The sequence below is a fragment of the Trachemys scripta genome, chromosome 7 (genome assembly GCF_013100865.1).
Source record: "Trachemys scripta elegans isolate TJP31775 chromosome 7, CAS_Tse_1.0, whole genome shotgun sequence".
NCBI lineage: Eukaryota > Metazoa > Chordata > Testudines > Emydidae > Trachemys > Trachemys scripta.
The window spans coordinates 65,008,960-65,026,453 of record NC_048304.1 but is presented as its reverse complement, the minus strand read 5'-3'; the positions used below and the strand labels follow the sequence as shown (position 1 = coordinate 65,026,453).

Genomic DNA, 17,494 nt, shown 5'->3' with positions numbered 1-17,494 from the left:
AGAACGAGATTGCTGAATCCTGAGTTAGTATTAAGCCCCGAGGATAAAAATTATGCACACACGAAGTACAGTATAAGTCCTGTTCAAAAGACTGTACAAAGTAGAGCACATTTTAAAATCTAGGAAAGCTTGGAATATAGCCATAGGTTTTAATTCATTCTTAATATCACCAGCATCCAATGAAAAATAAAATTAATTTCATTCTCCTAATTTGAACTACTGTGCCTGAGTACTGAGATGTCTTTCTTCTTTATGTCCCACTTAGGTTCTCATCCAAAGCCTGTCAAAATCAATGGAAAGATTTCCATTGACATCGGTGAGCTCTGGATAAGGCCCATATAGACAGGAGACCCTTGTATGTTGTGAAGCAGTTTACAAAACTGGGCATTATTTTGAAATCTCCTTTCAATAAAGGCCATGTGTCGGACCTGGTATGAATGTGTTTAAGATGTGCAATTAGCACTTACTGAGCTCTTATTTAAGCTGTAAAGACCTTGCAACAGTAATATATGCCTCTGCAACGACAAAGCTCAAGTATAATTCCTTCTCTGAAAGGCTTTCATCAGGACCTCCTGCTCCACTTGCTGCTAGTGAATAATGCAGCAATGGCCCTGCTGACTGGACTGAGCAGCTGTGATAATAATAGGGCGGCTTTTGGTTCTTTATACCGTCTAGGTATAAAGAGCAAGTTTGATATTAAACTGATCTTTGGGGATTCTAAAGTCTTTTATGGGAAAGCTATATTCATGGCTTCTTCCCGAAGCTTTATACTGTATTGTTCAAGCCATGCACATATACCTCTTTCAGAGATTCCACTGTCATGCCTCAGATCAGCAGGTGAACAAAGCTTTAACTGAAATAATGCAGAAAACGTGGGAGTCACCTAGTCATCCTCTTTCTCTCCAGCCTTCCTCACTTCTTAAAAACATCTGCTATATTTTCAGAGTTGTCTTCAGTTTCAGTCAATGGTGGGTTCATGATAGGACCTTTCTCTTACTGCCCATCCACCTTTCCTTGCTTAATTTTTAATAAGACCATACCTCATCCTTCTAGATATTTTAGCTCATTTTCTGCTGCTTTTCAATCTGATTGTATTTATTATTATTTTATTACCTTAGTGTCTATGAGCTCGTCATTGACCAGGACCTCATTGTGCAAGGTGCTGTACAAACACAGAACAGAAAGCCAGTCCCTGCCCCAAAGAGCTTGCAATCTAAGTATCTAAGTATAAGACCATGCACAACACGTAGAGATAGATGGGAGAATACATGGAAACATTGAGATACTGTTGGTCCATGTGGTGGGCAGTGGTACCAGTGACCTAACCATTGTAAAGATTTTTATAAGCATCATGACAAAGGAGAAATTTAAGGAGTTTTTGCAGCATCTTGGCTGACTTTGTCGGGGTGAATATTCTTTTATTATCATTCATATGAATTAGTGAATGTATACAATTATTAATATATCTACATACAGACGAACAATTGTGAGATTACACATACCCAATCTTGGGGAGTGTTCAAAATCAAAGCCCAGATCTAGAATTTGCAAATGATCCCCTGTATTTGTAACAGGCCAAAACTAAAACCCTGAATTGAAATACTCCTACACTTTGGATTATTTGAAATCCTGTTCTAAATTCTGAATAGTTTGAAATTCATTTCTGACTTTTTTGTCTATAGCCTGTCTCTGACTATATATTTTCTTCCTTTTCTCTTGGTACAGAATGGGTCAGATCTTCAACTGGGCAAATGTGCACAGCTCCACTGAAGTCAATGGTGCTATACCAGTTTATACCAATTGAGGATCTGGCACAATATGTTGCTCTGATTTCAGAACTTCTTTCATACTTATATGCGACAGATTAAAAACAAAGAATCAGCAGTGTTCATTCTGTAACAAGAAAAGTACAGGTGTGGGGGGTGGTTTTGTGTGTATGATGATTATTAAATAGGCAAAATAAAAACAACTGAATATTAAAATAGGGAAGATAAATAAGAATCAATCAGAGATAAAGTGTGCCCATATCCATCTTGGGTTTATAAACTTGCCCATGGAATCTCTATATAATGACTGTTACTTGTATTTGAATATGACTATGACTGTAAATCAGTTTCCACATGTAGGGTTCAGGAAACATGCTGAGGCAAGTTGGTGTCTATGTTCCTTCCTACTGTCGGTCAAACTAGGACAACGAGATTCTGTTGCACATTTTGCTCCCTTTGTAGCAGGATGCCAAGCTCACCTGTCATGGGCTGTATCCTCCCAGGTCATCAAGTCCACCCCGGCAGACTGTATGTGCAATCCTTGTAGTGGAGTTTGGGATGGCCAACCTTCCTATTGCCTTTTTTAAAGAACTCTCTTAGGCAGTCTACTGTTATCCATATGTATGACATGGCTGACCCAAGTCATTTGCCTCCACGCTTAGCTTAGCTTAGCATGGCTGCCAGCTGCAGTACCTCACAGTGAAGTACTACCGATGGGATCTCTGTGTAACATATAAGCTCTAATTGTACTTTATTTGGCCATTGAACTATCTAGCCTTTTCTGAATTGGTTTTTAATGTATCTACCACCCTTTTGTATGGCTGAAAGGTTATTTTTATGTATTTCAGTGTTTGGCATTGGAATAAGACTAAGGACCACAGAGCTATAACTTAATATCTTTGGATAATATTAGGTATTTTCTAAATGTTTTGGCCACTGAAACCAAGTACAAGAGAAATTTGAATGTTCTGAAGCTTTACACATTGATTTGGGTCAATTAGCAAATGTGTCAATGGACAGTATTTTAATTTTTGTTGTGTAAATGTAGTACATTTGAAAACTTCTGTTGAATTCATTTCAGTTCCTAACAAATTTGGACTTTTGAAAATCAGGCAACTTTTATGTAATCTAAATATAGGTTTACCTAAAGCCATTAGGTAGCTAGGTTTGAAAATTTTGATCAATAATTAGCAGACACTTTACTGATTATACTTTTATTTTAGAAGCAGTGTTTGGCATAGAATAATATGGCATATAGTTATAGTTAAGATCAATATAATTGTATTCATGAAAGTAACATTTAAGATTAATATCCAGGAAAAATCCTGAATTGCAAGTATTAAACTGAGAAAAGTTGTGGAAAGCCCATTTCTTGGAACATTACAAACTTGACTGGAAAAAAAATATTTGCAATGTATGGTAGATAGCAATCCTAAATTGGCTAGGAGATGGACTCAATACAAGTCTTTTCTACCTCCAGCTTGTTTGACTTTTTGACTCTACAGTGAAAGACTTCATTAAAGGCCTGCATTTTGTTCAAGAAGCTCTTGCTTTAATGCTCTTCTAAAACAGCGGTAGTTTGACATGACAGGCAGAGATATATTGTTGCCTCGGGATGCTTTTCTTCTTTTGATTGATTGCTGAATGGCTGAAAAATTAATTTTGGCATCTTTCCCTGAATCGCTTGATGTGCATTAATTTCGTTGCTTGAATCATATTATGATAAGGAATAGATATTCAAGACAGAAATGTATGCCACAGCTTAAAAAACCCAAAACTCTTAAATATACTGTAGTGCTTTTTACATTAAAAATATACAATCCTCTACCACCTTCAGGGTGTAAAGCTTTACACATAGTCTCAAAACAAGTTGGCTGGATTCTAGTCAAGCCATTTGATATGGTGGGCCAGTACTTCAATCACATATTTTACAGCAGTGATAAGCTGTTTACCTTGTTGGGTATCTTATTGAATCTGGCTCACATATAGCTGATGGAAGTGGTATAAATGCCATTTATGTTCCCCTGCCATCCCACCTCCAGCAGAAGGGGGAGAAAGGAGAAGGCATGGCAGAGCCAAGTTCCACAAACCCAAATCCTCGGTTGGCTAAGGGAGCTTATTCTATTAGTGCCAGCAATGTAGATTAGAGCAGAACCCCTCCTATTGTAATTTACACTGGGGCTGGGCATCCCTGAAACAGGAAGTCACAACCAACTCTCTGCAACTGCCCTCTCAGTTGTGCATGAGCAGCTCAGTGTAGCAAAGAATCAGGGTTATTGTTCTTTGCAGCATGTGTGTAACGGACCCCAAGAAAATATAACATTTTATGAATCAATACTGAGATTTTGAAAGCTGTCTAAGGGAATTAGATATCCCAGTCCTACTAAAATCAATCAGAACTTGCCACCCAAATTCCCTAGGTGGCTTTGAAAATCTCAGCCAAAGAGCTTCACAAAAATGCCTTCTACTTCATCTCATATCAAAGCTTTTCTGTACCCATTGGCCATTACATCTGAAAATCTCTCTGTTCTCATAGTCTCTGCTGTGTGATGCACATCATAATAGGGATGCCGGTAAGAATGGAGTTAGGTGTTCATATTTGCTTATTAATGTTTCATTGCAACATGACCAGAATTTTCTTGCGGCACAGGCTCAGTTTAAAAGAACTGTTTCCATGATCTGTAAAAATGCATGTTGGATCAGCAGTTTTAAATCCACCCTTTCTCAAAAGGCATGAAATTGCTACTTTCTGTTTCCTTGTGTATTGTGCAATTGCATATCCTCCGGTTAGTGACAGTAACTTGCTGCAATGTCAAAAAAAATGTTTCATATATCATTTCCCCTACTCTGGTGTAGCTGGCAAGTTATTTTGGTTACTCTTGTGTCACAGCTTATTAATCTCACCCCCAAGGAGCATATGTTCTCACTGTTCATTATTACTGTGTTGATGATATGTCATGTGTGTAATTCTAGCAATCATGAAAGGCTCTGTTTTTGATAACACAATTCGCTAATAATCAAAGGACTAATTATATGAAGGGATGTCCTATTGTAATTGAAACTTTTAAATATTTTAATGGAAAGTGATAAACAAACTATGCAAATAAACGTTTTGGTAGTGGTGCCTATGATTTACATACACAGGTATGAGGAGGTGGCGTACCAGGGCCAAAAAAAAAAGACCCAAGTTATCTGATTCACCTCTCTGGTTCATATGGACCTGAATTTTAGAGGCACTGAGTCCCTGCAACTCCCACTGAAGGCATGCAATTTTGGCCAAAGGCTGCAGGAGCATCTTTGGGGAACCGTGTCTGTAGCCCCCCTTCTCAGTTTCTGTGGGCAAACCTCAGTTTGAATGGCAGGCCATTTCCAACAAACGTTATATGTGGGGTCAGACTGTGGGTTTTGCTACTGAGATTTCAGCAGGGATAGAGAGTTTGAAGGGATGCTATACCACCACCAGAGAGTAATTTGTATTTGGGCCCCAAAATTCTAAAAATATTCCTGAAAGCATACCTTCTTAAGAGCTCCTTAGGAGAATCTGCTGTTGGACACAGGTCATAGCACCTATCTTTATTATTGAACTGTCCAAGTGTAAAAGTGTTGTTTGCAATGTTGTTGTAGCCATGTTGATCCCAGAATATTAGAGAGACAAGGAGGGTGAGGTAATATATTTTATTGGAACAACTTTTGTTGGTGAAAGAGACAAGTTTTCAAGCTACACAGAGTTCTTCTTCAGGTCTGGGACAGGGAACCAGAATGTCACAGCTAAATATAAGGTGGAATAGATTGTTTATGCTAAATTTGTTCCACCTAGTATTTAGCTGATTACTTTTTCCAGACCTAAAGAAGAGCTCTCTGTAGCTCAAAAGCTTGTCTCTCTCACCAACAGAAGTTGGTCCAATAAAAGACATTACCTCACCCACCTTGTCTCTCAAGAGTCAAAGGTCTTTTGTGCAGTATCAAAGTTTCTCTCACACTGCAGTACCAAAACAATGGACACACTTTTTTAAAATTTTTATTGATCTAGTTGTTCAGACAGTTCATGATGCAGCAGCGAGATGGGGAGGTTTGGGAAAAGAAAAGCATTCGAAATTATGGTAATGATTGATAAATACTGGCCAAGTACTAAAATGTTCTGAAAACAAGCAAAACTTTACACAAACATGGTCAAATTATAAAACATTTCTACATATTCGCAGAATTTCCACAAACCAAAATCAGGAACTTTTTTGCCTAACTCTTTCCACAACTTTAATTCAGCCACTATTGTAATGTATTTGCACAAAATCCCAAAGAAATTTAAGTAGACCAGTACTTAATTTTTACTTTGCATTGTTTATTGGTGTTCAATGGAACCCTGCTAACCAAGTATTAATTGTCAAAAAAAAAAAAAAAGAAAAGAAAAGAAACCTGGGCTACCAAATTCAACTAACTAAAAATTGATTCATGTGAAATCCACTGGTTATATTTTTGCAGAAAGCATTTTTTATTCACGATACTGCATCTGTGTTTCTTTTTCTTAGATTGAGGAGGATACGTGGCAGAAATACTATCTAGAAGGAGTCTCAAATGAAATGTATACAGAATATCTATCTAGTGCCTTTGTGGGTCTGTCTTTCCCTGCAGTTTGTGAGTAAGTAGATATATATTAATTGTCATAAATTCCTTGCCTGCTCTCAAGTGAAATCAAAGGTTTCCATAGGAGGCATTTCCACTCTGTTACAATCCCAATATCATTGCCTCCTCAGATGGGATCCAGTAAAATAAACATTAAAGCAATCACTGTATGGAAGTACTCCAAACATTTTAATGTCTGTTTCCAGAAGAGACTTAGAACTAAGTAAACATTAACGAAAGACTAAATGCCAAGTGTGTTTGAAAAAATGAATCAGCAATCCGTTTAAAGGGAATTATTTATTCATAACTGGTGTCCAATTGTTTCTTCTAATAGTTCCCATTCTTTGGATGGTGCTTGTCAGCGTCACCCTCTTGATTCTTGCCCAATCTCAAAAAAATTATTCATTAATGTGAACAGCTGTAAAGGAGTTGTATATACTGTAGGAAGAGAGTCATTTAACACATCATAGAACTGCCTGAAAAATGCTTTGAACAAACATAACTTCTGCCAGCAAAAACAGATCTATCTGACAATGAAAGGGGAACATGTGGGGCACTGACTGAATAGCCATGCATAGTCCGTAGGACAGTCTTATGCCTTACTCCTACTGAGGACTGAGTAACCTTTTATCTATCCAGGAAGTGCTCTGTCAGAAAGAAGTGAAAGTGCACAAGGCCACAATGATAGACATATCCACTCCAAACACTTGCAGAATAATTTAGGCCCATCAGGTTTCTATTATTGATGATGATGATGACGATGATATTTTCTATTTGAGTCACATCAAGAGGTCCCACTGTGTTAGGCACTGTTTACAGTCTAACTAGACAAGAGTTTACAGTCTAACTAGACAAGACAGACAGGGTGGGAGGGGAGATAGAGTCACAGAGAGGTGAAGTGACTTGGCCCAAGGTTACATAAGAGATCCGCATCAACAGATCCTCAGGGTATCTGAGTCCCAGTCCAGTCTGGCCTTATCCAGTAGACTATGATGACTCTCAGACCTAAATCTCATGATGACTCCATTCTTTCAGTTGAGACCAGGAGAGAGTGGGAGGGGCCAGGTTTCCAGGGAGTCACTTGCTCTTCTCCTCTAAGGTAGAATGACATTCTTTTTACATCCTTGCTTCTTTTCATGTAGAGTAATATCACCATAGTTTACAATATAACCCATGAGTGAGAGAAGCAGCATGATAAACAAGTGATGGAGTTTTGGTCATAAATAATTTCTGAGCGTATGTAGCTTTAAACTAATCCAGACCACAAGTCAATGGGGATTTGTGTGAGGAAGGGGTTCACAATCCAGCCCTTAGTTTCCAGGGCTTGTGACTGGCTTATTAATAGCTAGTGTTTGTTTACCCTGAAAATTGTATCAGAAAATGTCTTCCCCTACGTCAAATGCACTAAATAGAAAATCACAAAAGCTACCATTCTACATGGTATTGAGCGAAGCCTAATATGCACTGTCCCCATGAACCAAGTTACAGGAACAAAATCTCCAAGCAAAACCTTTGTCAAACCCAGTCAAGTTTCTATATGGTTCCTAGAAAAAGGTAACAGAGAATGTATTCAGCATAGAGCTATCATTCATTCAACACACCGATAGAGCGGAGGTAGAATAATCAATAAAGAAAGGCTATTTAATGAGATTTAGGAACATCCCAAAACATTTGAGCTCTACTCAGGCATTTGATTATCTAGAGGCTTAATTATCTGTGTTTCCTAGTTTAAATTAAAGAAAAAGATATAACTCAAATATACCAGCAGTATAATGATAACACTATTCAATTCAGGTTAATTAAAGCATAGTGGTAATTAGAGTGTACTGTTGTATATCACTGCGCTTGGCACATAAGTATTTTCATTACAGTAAAAAGTGTCTATTCAATTTCAGATGACACATAGGACACCAAAATGTGCTTAAAACTGGTTTGTGAAAAGGAAAAAGAATTGGTGGACACTCTGAGTACAATCAACTATCTGCAAAATATAGAGACATTTAGAGCAATGTTTCCCATCATGCAGGGATCTTAAACAGCATTAAACATTTAAACATTTTAAAACATGGAAACTGGATGCAATGTGCTGCCCTTGTGGGCTCTTGGTTTTCATTACTAGTCTGGTAGATTTTCAGCAAATCAGAAACATAACTGCTTGGTGGATGGTGTGACAGGGTGCTATCAGCAGCACCCTGATCACTGGCATTGCTACAGCCTGGAGAAGAAGAAGGCTGCCGGCCCAGCTGAGGGCAATTCCACACTTTCTGGTGGGGATTGTGAGCACCTGAGTAACAATCACAGGGCTAACAAGGTAATGGGGGAGACTCTAAGGAGAAGAAACAGGAAGCAAGGGGCAGCTCCAGAGGAGCTCAGAGAGTGAGCCTGGGCTGGGGAGTGAGAGCTGTAGGGAAGCCTGTCTTTGCGCTAAGCCTGTTGCATGGTATTGTTATGTCCGAGAGAAATAAATGCACACCGTGGTGAAAGACAAACAGCCGAGTGTGCGTTTGTGACTGCAAAACCATCGAACGTGGCTAGGCAGCAAGGTTCATCAGGTAGCGACAGAGGTGCCCTGTGACAAATGGGCTGCCACTCGGTCCAGACAACTGGATGCAAAAGGGTGCAGAATTAGTAGTAGTTTCTATGGAGATAGGACATTAAACATTTTAGAAGCATCACCAGCTTTTTCCACTATTGTAAATGGACCCTCCAAGTCAGAAGGGGAGGGTATTCATAACTCATTATGGAGGCTTTATCTGCTAAAAGATGGTGGCCAGATGCTACTGCACAAGTTTTATTCAATCTAGGGACATCCCAAGACTTGAACAAACAGAGATTCATAGCTGTAGGATTCTCCAACATTTTGCTCTTCAGTAGATTTCTTAATGCATCTTCTCTTCTTGTTTGCCATGAGGGTCCTGTGAGTTCTCACTTCTCTCACAAGATGGGAGCCCATAGAAATTGCCATTAAAAAGTCAGCGTTTTCCAGTACTTTCTGCACCAGCGTATCTGACATACGGTGGTATGTCCCTACATTTAGGGTCTTAATTATCTTAACTGCAGTGTCTCAGATACTGTGGGGTAAGAAACACTGACCAAATGCTGTGCTGTTAATGGCAGCCCCTGTACATACCATACAAACAGCTCCCATGTCCCTGACCTGTTGCTTATTCAACCTCGGTTGAATTTTTGTTGCTGTTGATTGTGGTGAAAATATCAACCTCGGTTTGATAGTGCCTGTTCCTGTATCACCAGCACAGTCACTATGGGTATGTCTTCACATGTGTGCCTCCCATCTGGAATAGACAGACTCTTGCTAGCTCAGTTCAAGCTCAGACCCACCCAAATCCTTTGATCTGAGCTTGGAGGATTATCCTGAGCCCCCATCAGTGCCACAACATCCACACGGCTATTTTTAATATGCTGACTCAAGCCAAGGTAGCGTGAGTCTGTCTACCCGGGCTGAGAGGCATGCTCTCAGCTTTCAGTGTAGACATACCCTAAGTGCGTAACTCTTCCCAATAGGTGGAGTCATAGAGCTGTGCCTTCTCCCAGCAGCTGTACCCTGAGTCAATATACCTACTGTGACGGGTTGGATCACAGAAACCCCCTTGGGAGCTGCCACCCGATGTGCAAAGACTACCCCTGCTTCTGTTTTCCCTGCCAGCTCAGGACTCCAGCACCCTGTCTTGCTGAGCCAGACACTCCTGTTTGGCTCCACACAGAGACCCAGGGTCTGAATCACTTGTCCCAGAGCTGCAAGTTTACCTGAAAACAGCTCGCAGTAGTGTGCTTGTCTTTAGCACTCAGATGCCCAACTCCCAATGGGGTCTAAACCCAGATAAATCTGTTTTACCCTGTATAAAGCTTATGCAGGGCAAACTCATAAATTGTTCGCCCTCTATAACACTGATAGAGAGATATGCACAGTTGTTTGCTCCCCCAGGTATTAATACATACTCTGAGTGAATTACTAAATAGAAAGTGATTTTATTAAATACAGACAGTAGGATTTAAGTGGTTCAAAGTAGTAACAGACAGAACAAAGTAAGTCACCAAGCAAAATAAAATAAAATGCGCAAATCTATGTCTAATCAAACTAAATACAGATAATCTCACCCTCAGAGATGTTTCAGTAAGTTTTTCTCAGACTGGACACCTTCCAGGCCTGGGCACAATTCTTTCCCCTGGTACAGCTCTTGTTGCAGCTCAGGTGGTAGCTAGGGGATTCTTCATGATGGCTTCTCTCCCTCTCTGTTCTCTTCCCCCCTTTATATATCTTTTGCATAAGGCGGGAACTCTTTGTCCCTCTGGGTTTCCACCCCCCCCACTGGAAAAACACCAGGTTAAAGATGGATTCCAGTTCAGGTGACATGATCACATGTCACTGCAAGACTTCATTACTCACTTGCCAGCACACACATATACAGGAAGACTCACAGGTAAATACAGCCATCTGCAGACAATGGGAGTCATCAAGATTCCAAACCATCATTAATGGTCCACACTTTACACAATTACAATAGGCCCTCAGAGTTACATTTTATATTTCTAGTTTTAGATACAAGAGTGGTACATTTATACAAATCAGATGATCATACTCAGTAGATTATAAGCTTTGTAATGATACCTTACAAGAGACCTTTTGCATGAGGCATATCCCAGTTACTTACATTCACTTATTACCGTATTTTCTCTAAAACTATCTCAGTTACATTATATTGACTTATTATCAAGTTTTTATAAAACCATATAGACTGCACAACGTCACACCTACTCCACTCCTACTTGCTTTAATTGGAGCTAGAAAGAGTTGTGCAACAACAGCCTCATAAATCAATTTGAGAATATGTAGAGGTCTTGGAAGACAGATATTCAATATATGGAACTCCCCCTTTTTGAAAATATTTCATCTGTTTGTGAAACCTATTACTTTACCTAAATATGAATGAGAGAGGGACTAGATTCCCCCACATTTCCCTTCATTTTTAGCCTCAAACTTACCAACCACATTTGCAGGGAAATGGTTAGCTAAGATTGTAAATTCTTTGGGACAGGGACTGTCATTTATTATTTGTTGCTCCTTTTTAACCACAGTGCCTAGTCAAAATTTTGGTTCCCAGGGGTGTTCCAGTAGGAAGTAGAAATTGGTGATAGCCAATTATTTTTTTATATGATTTTGTTTATTTACAAGGAATCTACAAAGTCCTGTGTCTCTGAACCCAGAAGGAATCAAAAAGCCAGAAACTGCTTTTTCTTACAGCACCGAGAGAATAGTTTTCAGCTTGCACCCTGTGACATCAGGCATCAGCTCTGCTAGCTGGTGCACCCTCTTCTGTGGTGTCATGCCGCAGTCACTTATGCTCCAGAGACCCATGTCACTCCCAGGACCACGGCATCCTCTTCATGACACAGCCCTATGGCTGTGCTGCACTCTGTGCTCCCCCCCCTTTCAGGGGACAGTATTGCAGTCCCTTAGTCCAGCCACTTCCTCAGTGGTGAGTGGAGGCGGGGGTGGGGATCCGGGTCTGCCCACTACTCCGGGTCCCGGCACACAGACCCTGTAAAGGGCCGTGCTTGTGGCGCTTCCTCTGACTCCTCAATAGATTTCCCTGGTCACTTCCACATGGCCCTAGCATCCTCTTTGCCCTTGCCTGCAGATCCCTGCAACCTGCCAGGAGTTGCCTTTGGCTCCCCGGATCTCTGCCTGCCGCACTGCTCTGTCCGGGGTGCTTGCTGTCTTCAGCCTGCAAGGCAGCCAATCTGTCTCCCTCCTCAAGGTCCAGGGAGTGACTGAAGCTGTTCTGCTCTGTAGCCCTTCTTATATGGGCCAGCCCATCCCAGTGTGAGGCAGGCGCCTCAGCACACACCCCAACCCAAAACCTTTCTCCAGGGTCAGCCACTGTGCTTTGAGCTGCTCCTTAAGGCTGTCTCTCTCCCTCAGTCTGTTTGTGTCCATCCTCAGGCCAGTTCTACACTATACACTTACTTTGGTATTACTGCATTGCTCCTAAGTGATGTAGTTATACCAAGCTTAATCCCCCCAGAGTAGACAGCGCTATGTTGGTGGGAGAGCTTCTCCTGCCAACATAACTACCGCCTCTGGCAGAGGTGGAGTTATTAAGCTAGCAGCAGAGTTCTTTCCCATCGGCTTAAGGCATTTTCACCAGAAACATTTCAGTGGCGCAGCTGCATCAGCACAGCCAATGCAAGTTTGTAGTGTAGACCTGTCGTCAATTTCTTTGTGATCTCCTTCTCCCTGCCCATCCATACCAACTCAAAGGAACACGTAGCAAAAGCTCCTGGGTGGATTCACGCACACCTTTTGTTTTAGGTGTGGGTTTATATTTACAGTCATGTTAATTGTAGGGTGAGTTCACACCTACCAATCTCAATGGGGTTTTAACTCAACCCATAACAAGGTTTCACCCAGTCATAACAATATGTTTGTATAATGCCTAGCACAATGGAGCTCAGCCTGGTTGTGGCCTACAGGCATTACTGCAATATATAAACATTATTAATAAAAATGAATAATAACTTTTATAGATAATAATATACTACACTATCATTGCCTGACAGTGGTTAAAGCTATGTGAAATTCAGGGATTTCACATCACAAAGGTGCATGCAAATATTTTTCTGCAATTTCAATTTTCATGGATTTGTACCCTGCCTCCCCTTTTAATTTCCTTATGAGCTTGAAAGAACTCAACCCTCCCCCCTGCCCCACATAAAAAGAGAAACTCATTCAAAGCTACCAAATTTTAACTGATTTTTGTGGGTGTGAAACCACACAAAATTACATAAGTAGCTGGAAAGGTGTGTTGGATTTTTTTCTGTCTCATGCACCAGCAAATCTGTCAGCTAAATTTGGACTTCAGAAACATCATTGTTGCTGATGGTGCAAAAAGGCCAAATGAATACAGTTTGATTTTCATTGCAGAGCTGGTGGATAGAAAAAATAATCTTTTGACTTGTAAACTGAGATAATATTTGATCTGGAAATTATGGAGAGAAAATGAATATGAAACCCTACAATGTCATTTTTTTAGATTCCCTTTTCTGACTAATAGCACTGACAGATAAGACACCAAATATGCTTACTGTGCAGGCATCATTCTTACCACCCACCAAATGACAGCCTTTTCTCAGATTCATGACTGCTGGCTGCAAATGTCTCTACTCACCTACTCGTGCCCTTGCCAACCACCACTGATTTAACTGAAACTGTTAAAATATATATTTATGATGACTTGTGGAACCCCTTGAATATGGCCGCAGATTTGGGTTGTCTTGAAAATGTGATTCTCTACACTTATTTGTGTAGCGTTAATGAAAGTGGACTCAGATTTACATCTGGGTGTGCAAGGTCCCTTCCAAGGCCACCCACTTTTTTCATCACCATGGATCAATCCCCCATTTACCTTTAATATCTTTAAAAAGCAACCCTTTCCACTCTCCATGATTTAAAGAGGCTAGTTCTTTGGCTCCTTGGGGCCACATTTTGTGGATCGCTTACCACCACTTACCACCATTGCTTACCACCACATATAAAATAGTTTTATATGGGGATGGAGTATGATCCAAACCTCCCTGAAGCCAACAAAAACACTTCCATTGATTTTATTGGGTTCTGGATCAGGCCCAGAGAATGTGGGCCTCCTGCTCCTATCATTGAAACTAACAGGAAAATGACTGTTTCCCCTGCCAGATGCTAGTTATGTGAAGAACAGGACCTGATAGGTACTCTGTGATCCCCAGAGTGCAAACTGATCCCTGGTTGCAAATCAGTCCCTCGGGAACCCATCAGTGCTTCCTTTGTAAACATGCCTTCTCAGTCACTGCACTCGGTCGTGCTGATAGCTGTTTTCTGCTCCCCTTGCATGATTATAGCTGGGTTATGTTGCATATATCCCTGAGCCAGAAGACCTTTTTAAGAGTGGGGGACAGTGCCCTCTACTAGGTGGTCCCTACAGTGAGCCTGCAGGGATGAAGCTACTTGGCATTATCATGAGATTTAGCAATAACGCCATGAAAGGAATGAGAATTTGTGTATTATCTCCCAAGACATCAGGGAAAGTATTAACTGAAGTGCTAAATTACATTTAAAATGTTGCTGTGTGAAGCCATTCAACTTTGTTTGTAGAAAAATATTTTGACCAATTTCAAATAATTTATCTCCAAATCATCTATTGTATTCAGGCTGTGGAAATGAAAGGTTGCATACTTCCATTCTTTGGCTGTGAACATGAACAACATTTTCCATGCACTGACTCTGTCAATGGGTATTTTTTTTTCAGTCAGCCATTCATCACTTGCAAAATATAAAAGCTAATTGTGTTTCATTTTATTGGTCAGAGGGGATTAGGACAGAAGACGTGCCTTGAAAATATGGCATCTCTGTGTCTCTCACAGCTGAGACTGTAGTTAAAATTCTAATTTGACATGGAACTACTAATGCCCCATTAACTAAGGTCTGTATAATAGATTATATTGAACTCCCCAGTAGACTGATTCACCTCTCATTTACCTTGGTGTAACTCCAGTGACTTCAGTGGCACTGCTACTGATTTACACCAGTGTAAAATGCATGGGAATCAGGTTTTTTGTATGATTACAGGTCAATACAGATAGGCTTACGTATTTCTTGATCCACCTCCTGGTATGTCCCTTGTTTGGGGTTTTTTGTTTTCCCCTCACCTCTTGTCAGGATATATGGACGTTTCTGTTTTGCCTCTTATAATTCTCAGTTTAACCACTTTTCCCATTTAGACTTCAGTAATACATGTTTTGAACAAATTTGTGATAATGTGATGAACAAGGTTGTATAATTGTGAAGTATTATTGATCATTAAAAATTATTGAGGCAATGGAATAACCCTCTTCTCCCCCTTATATGCCCCCTGCAAAAAAAAAGGTAAGCTTCAAAACAACAGTGGAGCTGCTCCATGGCCATTACTCTAACCTCAATGATGCAGTAGTGTTTGTGTCTCCTGTACTGTCCTTGCATTGTGGATTTTGACAAGTGGCTCCACATAGTCATTCATTGGCCATGCCCCTGCCTCACTCCATCTGCAAAAATTGCCATAGATGAGAAACTGAGTGCCCCATCCCAGGGAGATTCTGCTCCTTATTAATAAAAACGATATAGTTAATGACATACTGCACAGTATCTCTCACATATTGAAGCATAGACATCTAGAAATCCACCATCCTCTGCATTTGCTGGAAATATATGGGATGTGCTCACATAGAGCTGTCTTCAAGGTGCTGAAAACTCTGGTGTGATCCAATAAATCACCTAAGCAGGTGCTTACCTTTAAGCATGTGATTAGTTCCATGAAGTCAGTGGATCTATTTACTTGCTTGAAGTACCTGCTTAAGTGCTTTGCTAGATCTAGCTAGAATGTGCTACAGTGTACAGGTTTGAGCCCCTAATCAGAATGTTGGATCTCAGTTCATTGATTTAGAGGACAGAAGAAAACTCCCATACTCCCTGTCAGTATAAAGTAGTGGGTTGCTGACCCTGCATTTAATAAGCTGTCCATAGTATTTTTTCATGGATTGTATGCAATGTGGTAATTTCCACTCCACTACTCAAGCCTTGCTGAACTCACAATATTTTCAGACAATGTCTTTATCCAGCAGGAAAGAAACATTTGAAATTTCTGTTTATCAGACTCTTAAAGGACACAAAGTACTTGGAAATGCCTATGTTAAGTGATAAAAGGGAAAGCAGCAGTCACTAGACCTACTTTAACATCCGGAATTATCCACACAGAGTACAATCAATTTCAAATAACAAAAAATAATATATATACAAAATAATTCCAGTATTTCTAAATGCTTTATTTAATTTAGGAGACTACTATAAATCTATTTATCAATTGGAAATTTATTCATGTCTTATTAATATTAGAAAATAAAATATAAAAAATAAATCTCAATGCACATATTTTTGATAACTGTGACAGGATTTCTGGATAAAAGTAAATGGGAGATGCTCTCATTTTTTCTGAGGATAGCATCTGGTTCTTGGTCAAAAGTAGCTTGGAGAAAATGTAAATGGCCAGAGCTGGCTTTAAGAAAAAAGATACTGTATACCAAAAGAAAAACCCTTTCCTATCCAATAGCTTGTTATATAAAATACGTTTTGTATATATGTTAGTGTTCTGTGTATATGAATAGCTCACAAAGATTACATCTTTGTGTTCCACTGCTCAGATACTGTGGTAAAAAGTGCCTTAGAAATAGGAGATATTTGTACATATACACATACCCATACATATCCCAATACTTTAATGTACAAAGAGTACAGCAGGTTTCCATGTCTAATTTATGCCAATTACTAGCCTTACCAGTCAAGAGGGCTGATTTAATGGCAAGAACAATTTATTTCCCTCTGGGTAGGTAGAAACAGTTGGACTCAGCTTCTTAAGAGCCTTTGTTCATGAACATCTGTGTTCAAACTCCTGTAGTTAACAGATGATGCTCGCAATAAAAAAAAAAAAAAAAAAAAAAAAGATTAAGGCTTCCTGTAAATGTCATTGTCAAATTTTGTGGACCTCTACGTAATCGTTATTGGGAGGGAACGTGATCTAACTTGTTACAGCACTTTTATTGAGGTGATTGCTAGTATAAGACCTTTGTGTGACAAATGGCATTTTTCTGTTTCTGACATTATTTTGCAGCCAGCAACATACTTTATGTTAGTATATCAGGCTAAGTTTCCAGAAGTGGTCAGACAGTAAGATTTGCCTGGGCAGTTGTTGAATTGCACAAGCAAGTACATGTAACAAAATATTTATTGTTACAGCTTAAAAACACTTTTAGCCATGCAAGTTGATTTGAATATTAAGTTCTGTGAATGCGAATTGTATACTGATGCTAATACACTATGCCACTTTCCAGCTTACAGGGAGCTAATTGTAGCTCTCTGAGTCTCAACCACCTAGCCCCTGCATAAGTTAAAGCTTGTGGGCTGGGGTGGGGTCCGATCACAGTTTTAATTTACACCAGTGGAGAATTGGGCACAGCTCTGCTCTTGAACGGCTTCTCCGGCATCCTCTCCAACCTCAACACACACATTCCCTTCACTTACAGTGGGA

General features: G+C 39.9%; 1 protein-coding gene across 24 annotated transcripts in view; it reads left to right on the top strand.

The window, feature by feature from the left end:
* The window catches only part of KCNMA1 (potassium calcium-activated channel subfamily M alpha 1), an 871,895-nt gene that overhangs the window by 685,397 nt on the left and 169,004 nt on the right, over window positions 1-17,494 (top strand). For all 24 annotated transcript variants that reach the window (XM_034777732.1, XM_034777731.1, XM_034777723.1 and 21 more), the window contains exon 15: window positions 6,293-6,402. In XM_034777732.1, coding sequence (XP_034633623.1) covers window positions 6,293-6,402 — 110 coding nt within the window. The remainder of the gene's footprint in view (window positions 1-6,292; window positions 6,403-17,494) is intronic.